Source organism: Manis pentadactyla, chromosome 17, assembly GCF_030020395.1.
Source record: "Manis pentadactyla isolate mManPen7 chromosome 17, mManPen7.hap1, whole genome shotgun sequence".
Lineage (NCBI taxonomy): Eukaryota > Metazoa > Chordata > Mammalia > Pholidota > Manidae > Manis > Manis pentadactyla.
Genome location: NC_080035.1, coordinates 37,988,949 through 37,999,161, shown reverse-complemented (window position 1 = coordinate 37,999,161; position 10,213 = coordinate 37,988,949). Strand labels below are relative to the sequence as shown.

Genomic DNA, 10,213 nt, shown 5'->3' with positions numbered 1-10,213 from the left:
GGCGGCGGGCACATTCCCTCTTCTTTTCAGATCCAATTCTCCCACCTGGAGGGAACCCTGTTACCTAAAGCCCATTGCCTGTAGCTGACAGCCTTCCCAGCACTCTGCTTACTCTTCCTTAAGCTGCTAGTAAGACTCGGAGAAGTGGATTTCTTTTGGATTCCGCACGCCTCCACTGCCCCACACCCAAAGCCCTGGGGCGGAGGGAGTGGTGGCCGAGCGGGAGGGAGGATGGGGCGGAGAGGGGCTGGAGTTACTGAGCATGTGCGGACAGTAGCGCATGCCCAGTGCGGCTAGCAGCTTCCCATTGCGGGCAGCCCCGGCGTTGGCAGCGGTGGCGGCGGCGGCGGCACCGCCTCCTCCTCACACTCTCGGGGTGGTGGGGTTAGATGAGCGGCCCCAGCAGCGTCGAGGGCGGTGCGGGGGGGAGGAGGAGAAGGAGGAGGAGGAGGAGGAGGTCGCTGTCTTTGTAGTCTCCCTGCTGCGGGCGTGAGAGGCCGCCACCGAAGCCGTTGTCGTCGGAAAAGGGCTGTGTGTGCGCGCGCGTGTCTGCCTGCCCGGCCCGCGGGGACGAGGCGGCGGCGGCGAGGATGATGATGTGCGCTGCGACTGCCTCCCCCGCCGCCGCCTCCTCGGGGCCTGGCGGCGAAGGATTCTTCCCAGCCGCCACTATCTCTTCCTCCCCGGCGGCGGGGGCGCTGTTCATGCCGGTTCCCGAGGGCTCCGTGGCTGCCGCGGGGCTGGGGCTGGGGCTGGCGGCCGCGGACTCCCGGGGTCACTACCAGCTGCTGCTGTCAGGCCGGGCCCTGGCCGACCGCTACCGGAGGATTTACACAGCTGCGCTCAGTGACAGGGACCAGGGAGGCAGCAGCGCTGGACACCCGGCCTCCAGGTGCGTCTCCCGGTGCCCTTCCTTGTGCCACATGCCTCATGTGCGTCCGTGTGCGTGTGTGTGTGTGTGTGCTACGTACGTATTTACTGAGCTGTCTGAGCGAGCGCTTGATGCTGGATGGTCGAAGCACTTACTGAGATAGGAGGGTGCGGTGGCAGCAATTTCTGCTCTAACCATGTGTGACTGTCTTTGTGGGGGGTTAGTGACCGTGGGAGCGTAGCGTGTGATGCTAGGAAAGGTGATGGCGCGGGTCGGTTATGACACGTGTGTGTATTGTTGAGAAAGGAGGAGGGATGGGTCTAAGGTACGGCAGTAATGGACGAAGGGAATTTGCAAGAGTGGTGAGGGAAGTGGCGTTTTCAGTGCCTCTGCCGCAATGGTATTGGCACGTATTTCTCACACCCCCTAACCCCCCAAAGACATTCCATCCTCCCTTTTCCACTTACCTTAAAAAAATAAGCCTTCACTAAGGGGAGCAATGGTATAGATTAAGAATAGTGTCATGTATGTATATATGTACATACACACACACACACATACACATATAGAATGAGTTTTAGGTAATCAGACTGTCTGATAAGACATGGAGTTTTAATTTTGGAGATCTGTGCAAAAGGGATGCAGATGGAGATTTATGTGGATGTGAGAGATGTCTGATACAGATTTTTAGGGCTGTACTTTGGTAACTGGACCTTTTGGTCTTCTGTTAGAGATGTGGTTGCAGCTGCTCTTGTGTTCTAATGTCCCATCAGCCATTTCCCTTCATCTTCTGTTCTATTTCCTCTGCCACTTCTAGGCTTTAAAGTAGAAGGGGTTTTGTGGGGAAAATGGGAAAGCTGAAGAACTTCAAAACATGACAGTTGGTACAGCTTTCAATTGCCACCAACTAGAAAATTTGAATAGCTCCTAAATCTCTTCCCAGTCTGTGCTGCACCTTCAGCTTCCTTTATGTATGAAATGTTTTATCACTTTCATTTTCTTTTTCTTAAAATGTGGGTGTCTTTTTGGTAAGGGTTCTCCTTTTGTTTCTTTTCCATGCCCCTACATGCCCTACATCCTTCAGGGCTGAAGGATGGTGACTGACTTGTTTCACTAGGTTGGCTTGGACAGTGGTAATTGGGAGTTGCCTTCATCTTTTTCTCACAGCTTCTTGCAGTACAAGGGGAAAGCATAGTAGGATTTTATCAAATAAGTTACACAGTTTACTGTGTTTATTGAATGTGCTGTTTGTTAGGCAATAATCAGTTGTCATTTTCTCCCATTAGGAAGGTGGCTAGTCTAAATCAGGCGTTTGTAGTTTACCATTAAGTCTTGCGGCTGTTATTCATTGTAGGAAGTTGGAAAGATGGAGTTTGTTCACACTTTTTTGGGGTAAACCAGTCTTGTCATGTCTATAATTGTTTACAGGATTGGGCACATGAGTAGTTTTATCATGTGGATGTAAGTATGTGTAACTACCTTTTGCTCTCTAAACAGAGGGCCACAATGGTACAAGTCTCTTTCTTGCTAATGTTTTCAAAATAGCACAAAACCTCATTAGACAGTTTGCTTTGCTAATTAGATGTGATTTTGAATGGTGAGTCTCTAAATTATGGCACTGCAGGTACAGCTTTAGAAATCCCTCTATAAGAATTTGTGCTTATTTTGTATGTTGTTTCCAGACTTAATTTAATAATTTGTGACTGGTATATACCTATTTTAAGAATCTACTACTACAATTATGTAAAAAACACAATTTCTATGTATCTAGAACTGTATTAACAGTTTTAGACATTAATATAGGTCAACCACATATATAAAATTTGTGAATAGTTTTTAGTCTTTGGTCCATTATTGTACAAACTTTCAATTAAAATTAATGAGGAATTAGTTTAAGTATTTCAAGAAGTACTCATGGAAACCAGTCTTAAGTCATATAATATTGCCTTGTAGTGCTTTCTCAGAACATTATTGTTTATTTATATTATTTTTTCTAAGTCTTAGTTTTTAACTATTTTCCATTGAGGCTTTGCTTAATAATTCAGTCACATTTCTTATTAAATATGATAGGGAATGTGGAGCTGGGATTTAGGTTCTGAATGAATGATATATTTATAGGGGCACTAGTCAAGTTAGAGGAGAAGATGAGATTCTTCAGAGACGGAATGGTGCAAGAATAGAGGATGAAATTTTAGTGAGTTTTGTGTTTAAAGGTAGGAGAGAAAGGAGACAATGAAGGGAGGTGAAAAAAAGAAAATTAGGAAGAGAACCATGAGACAGTAGCACCTCTGGTCCTAAGAAAATAGATTGAAGTCCTCAGCAGTGTTAAATGTCGAAGAATCTGAGAATTCTTTCCAGGTCACTGATAACTTTTGAGGAAGTGATCATAGTAGGTAGATGTGAGGAGTCAGGGGAAGATGTTGGGGTAACAGGGAGATGCAGGGTTGAGGGAATGATATTTGCATATGGGAGGGAGGGTAGAAAACATTCAGTAAGTGGATAAGGTGAAGTTAAACAAGTGAGAGGGGGCAACTGATGGGGAGAGGTCAAAGGTTAGATCTGAGGGAGGTAGAGAGGTTAGCCATTGAAAAAGGTTAGGAGCTAGTTTTCCTTTAAGGTAAGGATTTGTAAATATGAAAGATTTGGATTTCGTTGAGGGTAAGAACTATACCCTATTAATTTTGTTGATTCTAATGTCTAGCACAATTTTTGGCATCCATTCTGTAAATATCAAGAGCCTGCTGTGTGCCAGGCACTGTTTTAGGTGCTGATGATGTAGCAGTGAGCAAGACAGACAAGGTCTCTACTCTCTTGGAACCTCCACTGTAGTGAGGAGAAATAAACAACTGTTAATTTCAGTAGTCATAACTAAGTATGAAGGAAATAAAACCAATTTCATGTGATAGAGGATTTGTAGTGGGAGTTTACTTTAGGTAGGGTAGTCAGGACATCTTTGGGAGGTGACATTTAAGTTGAATCATAAATGATGGAAAAGCAGATCTAGAGGACGAGTGTTTTAGGAGATTACAAAGGCTCCAAGGTGGGAACAAGCTTGTGTCAAGGAACAAAAAAAGGTGAATGAGTTATTATTCAGTGTTGAGTGAATTACTTGCTGTTGATCATGTTTTAGGTGTATGATAGAGAAGAGGCGTGCAAGCCTAGTAGAGTCAGTGACTTTAATGGCATTGGACTCTGAAGCTAGACTGGTTTTAATACCTGATTCTGCAACTTTCCAGTTGTGTGACATTGGGAAATTACATAATTTCTATGCCTCAGTTTTTTTTTAATTTGTTTTTTGAGATGTAATTGGCATATAAAATTATATTAATTTCAGGTATAGTAATTCCATTTTTGAATATTATGAAATGATCAGCACAGTGTTTATTTAACATCCATCACCAGACAGTTTCAACTTTTTTCTTGTGATGAGAGCATTTAAGATTTACTCTCAGAAACTTCCAAATATACAATACATTATATTAACTATAGTGACCATACTGTGCATTATATCCCCCTGACTTACTATTTTATAACTGGAAATTTGTACCTTTTGACCCCCTTCATCCATTTTGCCCATACCCACCCTTGTCTCTAGCAAGCACCTATCTATACTCTGTATCTCTGAGTTCATTTTTTGTTTTTTTTGTTTTTTTGGATTTCACATGTAAATGAGATTGTTGGTATTTGTCTTTCTTTGTCTGGCTTATTTCATAGAGCTTAATGCCCTCAAGAGCCATCATGGTGTCATAAAGGGCAAGATTTCCTTTTTTATAGCTGAATAATATTTGTGTGTGTGTGTGTGTGTGTAACACTTTATTTGTTCACTTATCCATCAGTACAGACTTAGGTTGTTTCCATGTCTTGGTTATTGTAAATGCTGCAGTGGTTATGCAATGCAGATTCCTTTTTGAGTAGGTGTTTTTGTTTCCTTTGGGTAAATACCCCAAAGTGGAATTGTGGATTCATATGGTAGTTCTGCTTTTAATTTTTTGAGGAACCTGCATACTGCTTCCCATAGTGGTTGCACCATTTACATTCCCCCAGCAGTGCATGAGGGTTCCCTTTTGTTCATATCCTTGCCAACACTTGTTAATTCTTGTCTTTAGATATTAGCCATTCTAACAGGTGTGAAGTGATATTTCGTGTGGTTTTGATTTGCATCTCCCTAATGATCAATGATGTTGATATCTCTTTCACATACCTGTTAACCATCTGTATGTCTTCTTTGGAAAAATGTCTACCTACTCATGCCTTCTGTCCACTTAATAATTGGACTTTTTTCTGTTGAGTTGTATGAGTTCCTTATATATTTTTGAGTATTAACTCCATATCAGATATATAGTTTGCAAATATTTTCTCCAATTTTGCAGGTTGCCTTTTCATTTTTTTGATGGTTTCCTTTGCTGTGCAGAAGCTTTTTAATTTGAGGTAGTTAAACTTGCTTACTATTGCTTTTGTTTATGCCTCAGTTTTTTATATGTAGAATGGGGAGGATAATAATATAACAATTGTTTTATAGGTTAAATGAATCCATACATATGAAGCGCTTGTTACATTAAGTGCTATTCAATATTAGATGTTGACTTCTGCTAAGAGTAAGGGGGCAAATGGAGTTTGGGGTTTAAGGAGAAGGCAAAGATCATGACTTACTCTTTTATATTTGGTCACAGTGGTTGAATGTGGGAATAACTATTTCATTTATTCAGTCACTGAATAAATATATTTTTGTGTGAATGAACCAATCAAAATTGGAACATTCACTTGGGGAAAGGGATTGGACAGGAAATGAATAAAGCAATGGTGGTTCAGTCCTGAGTGTGAATGGCAGTATAGCATTTCACTTGGGAAGAACCATAGTGTGGTAGCTAAAGTGGCTCTGGAATTCACATCCGCTCTGCCTTAGTTCAAATTCCACTTCTACCTTTTCTGTTTTAAGTTGGGTAAGTTAATTAGCGTATCTTTTTTTTTTGGTGTGTTTCTTTACTGGTAACCTTACAGAATTATTGGAAGGGCATTGTATCTGTATATCAAAACTGCTGACTATATGTTAACTGTTGTTGCTCTTGTTACTAAAATCACATATTTAAAAGTCCAATCAGCATGATATTATAAGTTTTTCCACTTGAAAGAGAAATGGAAAGAACTGCTAGTTGATTCAAGGTTGAAGTGTGACTGGAAGTCAAAAAAAGAAAGTGAAGGTTTTTGGTAACAACTACTGACCATATGATAAAAAGGAAAGTGATGCCAGGCTGGAATTGATAGACTGGGTGGTAATGGGGAGTCCAAGTTACTGGGATGAACTGGTAGAAGAACAACTACAGTGGAAACAGTAGAGGAGATCGGTTAAAATGGGGAATTGCTCTTAGTCTCTAAGCTAAACATATAGTTCCTTCAGCTGTTTTATCTCTTTTGTCTTAGGAATGGTACTTGAGCCCAACTTGAAGATGTATGGGATTCAGATTGTAAGAGGTTAAGGTTCAGAGAAACTACTTGTCCCTAACCATGGGCCCTGTAAAGATTTTCTAGTCAGAGTTGCTACACTTGAGTTTATTGTCCAGACAGGAGTAAAACACACAAAGACAGGTACTTATAAAAGTTTAAATGAAATGACTAAGAAATCATAGCCTGTTACGGCAAAGGGGTAGCATTATGAGCTGGTGCAAAAGCATGAGCAAGAGGTGAGAAAGCACAGTTGGTAGTAGGAACTCCATTAGTGCTAGAAGGTAGGTGTTATGAGGGAGAGTAGTGGGAATTCAATCTGGAAATGGAGACTGACCAGAAGTTAGGGCAACTTGAACAGCAAGGTAAGAATTAGATTTTATTCACGACACACTGATGGTTTTAGGCTATGAAGAGACATTATTGTCGGAGTGTTTTAGAAAGTATTGTGGGATTCAGTGTGTTCGTATATCTGTATTTGTGGGTAGGTAATAATTTGCTTCTATAGCTATTACATTAATTGGACCCTATAAACACATGCTAAAGCAAAATCTGCTGTTGGCATAGTGGGAGGTAGAAATATGAAGTGAATTAGTCTCTCCTAGCTCAAGGTAAGAGGAAATCTTGCTATTGGGCTTTAAAATAAAATAATAATATTAATTGAAAGATACTTTTGCATTTTAAGATGTGTGTTTAAAAATGCAACAGAATAGTCAGAATAGTCTCACTTTTCAATTCAAATTTTCAGGCTTTTTGGAGAGGGTTTGGGTTGAGGTTTAATTTACATATAATAATTCATAATTTTTAATTGTGTATTTAAAGAGTCTTAAACTATCACCAGTCAAGTATAGAACATTACCATCTCTCCAAAAAGTTTCTTTCAGTTAATTCCCTCCTTCTACCCTTAACCCCTGGCCACCACAGGTCATTTTTCTGTCACTGATATTTTACCTGTTATACAGTGGAAATGTAGCTCCTTATTAACAGGACCCTAGGTGTTGTGAATGTCCATGTCTTCTATGCCTGTATTTCCTTAAACAGAAGTTGGGCTTTGAAGCTTCATTAGATTTTGGTTAAACATTTTTTAGCAAAAATATTTTGTATATACTGCTGAGTACAGCATGTTGCTTCCCACCCAGAGGTTTTCAGGTTGTCTCACTGTTTAATAATGCTCAGTCTAATTACTCAGTTAAAGATGGTACCCACAAGAGCTCTTCTCTGTAAATGTATGCTTTATCCATTTTGCAATAAGCAAGTAATCATGGGTAATAACTTCAGCACACTGTGAGTATTTTTCACCTAATGATTTTAGCGTCCTTTGATAATCCTTGTCTGAGTCAATTAGTTCAGTAGGGGTTTCAAAGTGATTATTTTTATAATTCTGTTATTCTACATTTATTAACTGGTGCTGTTCTGCAAAGAAGAGTTTTCCCTCATTAACTAGTGTTGAGCCGTAATTCCTAAGAAAGCAGGATAAATGGTTAATTGTCTCCCCTCACTAGCCAAATTGGTGTAATTGTCTAATAGTGGTATGGTGGGTGCTGTAGCTCATCAGCCAGATGCCTTTGTTCAGGTATAAGTTCCCCTGTTGGACATATTGGCAGCTAACACTGATTGTAGCCAACTAATGCCTATAGAGCTGTTTCCCTTAAAGTCATGCCTCTTCTTCAGGATCAGCCTTCATGTACTTCCTATTCCCTGGCAGGGTAGAATGCCTGGCCCTTTTGCCCTGAGATAGGACAACTTTGAAGATATATCCCAACTCCAGGGCTCCCCATGGTACTGACTGAGGCCTCACTATGACTTCATTGTAGTTCAACTCCTTTGTCAGCTCAGTCTTACTTCCTTCACTCTCCTGCAGTTGTTAATCTGGGGGGTTAATCCCCAGTATACTTATAGTGTACAAATGTCAGTTTTAAAGTCTGTTTCCTGGGAAGCCCCAGACAGTTGTGGTGCCAGGAGTGGTCTGAGGAAATAGACTTTAAAATGGGATATTTGAGCAAGATTATCTACTGGCTGGCTGACAGTGAGAACCCCAGTACTGGTTGTAGATGGAGCACTGACACTGATAACTCTCAGCGTGCACTGTAGCTGTGCAACTGTTAAAACTTTCATTGGTGTATTAGAGGGATTCCTGTAGAAGGGAATGCACTGATGGGTATGATATTTTAAGCTTTTGAGAGATTCAGGGGAGTTATTAATTATAAAGGCAGTGTAATCAGATGGCTGTTGGTGAATGACATTGATAGATTAGAGAAAGACAATGAAAAGCTGAAGGTGTTGGGGGCAGAATGAGAAAATGAAGTGATTTCTTTAGCATCATCGAAAGAATGTCATCTTCTGCCAAACGAAGAAAGGAAAAGCTATGAGTTAGGCCCAAGACCTAATTTGAAGGTTAACAGCTCCAGGGTGGGTTGAATACTCAGCAAGTCAGCTATACCAGTGTCTGTGCTTAAGTCAGAAATGAGTGGGACTCTTAGGATAGGACATCTGAATTGATTCTCTTGAAAACTTTGAAACCCCTTGAAACCCTACTTACGCCTGAGTCCTCTGGGCCTGCAGAAGTGGCTAGAGGGTAGTTGTTTGAAGACCATGCTGCTTCTACTACACCTATGTACTCTTCTCTCCCCTGTTGGCTATCACTAAATCAATAACTAGAGTTATGTCACAATAAAACCTACTGGGAGGTGCTGGGCCTGCTAAGTAGGGGAAAGGGAAAGGGAATATGTGTATTTACACATGCGTGGGTGTATGTGCTCAGGGCATGCACACACACACACAGGAATACTGTGGGATGTTTCGGAATTTCAAAGGAAACACAATGTCTGTTACAAACTACTAGCTTATGGTAGTTCAGAGTTTTGACATTATATCACGCTAATGATCTAATTTTTCAAAATTGGGTTTCTGGAGTTGCTGTGATACAAATCAAGTACCGCACAAAAATCAGTTTGTAACAGGAAAGGGTGGCATGTTCAATCTGATTCCAAGTTTGAGAAGTTGTGCAGTGCTCAGCAGGTGCACATTTCCTTTTTTTAAGTAATTGTGGTTAAGAAATAAAAATATTTTTCTATTTATGTATTTTTTATGTATGGATTATTTTTCAAATAGCTACTATGTTGTTTGGATTAAATTCTTACCAATTATTTGACTCTAACTACTTAATAAATACTACTGTTTGGTATTTCTTTTGACCTACAAGTATTGTGAAATTACTGATGACGTCTATGCAAGGGCCCAATAATGTACTTCTGTTTATCAGTGCTGACCTAGAAGCTGACCTGTTGAATTTCCAGCCTAACAGTAGCAGAGACTCACATCCTTCAAAGAGATCAGCCAGTCCTTATGTCCTGAAAGGACAGTGATTCATTTTGACTGGATTTGAAACCTATTCAAAGTATGAGTTAGCCTTTTCAGCTTGTAGCACTCAGCCAGTACCATTATTTTAGGGCTTCCAGAGTGATTTATGAGTGCAAGTTCCCACAGGACATTATTTCAGAGTAAGGGACCCACGTTTTAGCAAAGAAGGATACGTGGAATCCGTTTATCCCATCATGTGCCACACTACACAGAATCTGCTGACCGGGTAAGCAAAGTACAACTTATGGACATGATACCCTGCAAGTATAAGGGCCCATCCTCCAGTGTTGCCAGTAGGAAGAACACGTGGAAATAGGAGTGGCTCCACTTAGCATCACTCTCAGTGATCTGCTGGAGAATTTAGGTTTCCCATTTCTGTAGCTCTGAGCACTATGATCTAAAAGATCCTGGTTCTCGGGAGGGGAACATTTCCAACAGAAGACACTACAGAGTCCTGTTACGCTTTAAGGCACAGCTACTGCTGGCCCTTGGCGCTCCTTTTCCTAAGCAAGGAATCACCTTTTGACAGGGTTAACATACCTG

General features: G+C 41.0%; 1 protein-coding gene across 14 annotated transcripts in view; it reads left to right on the top strand.

Annotated features, from left to right (window-relative positions):
• The first annotated feature begins 313 nt into the window (after positions 1-313).
• Positions 314-10,213, top strand: part of MYCBP2 (MYC binding protein 2) — a 269,203-nt gene continuing 259,303 nt past the window's right edge. For all 14 annotated transcript variants that reach the window (XM_036893768.2, XM_036893769.2, XM_036893773.2 and 11 more), the window contains exon 1: positions 314-892. In XM_036893768.2, coding sequence (XP_036749663.1) covers positions 591-892 — 302 coding nt within the window. In that variant the 5' untranslated portion in view covers positions 314-590. The remainder of the gene's footprint in view (positions 893-10,213) is intronic.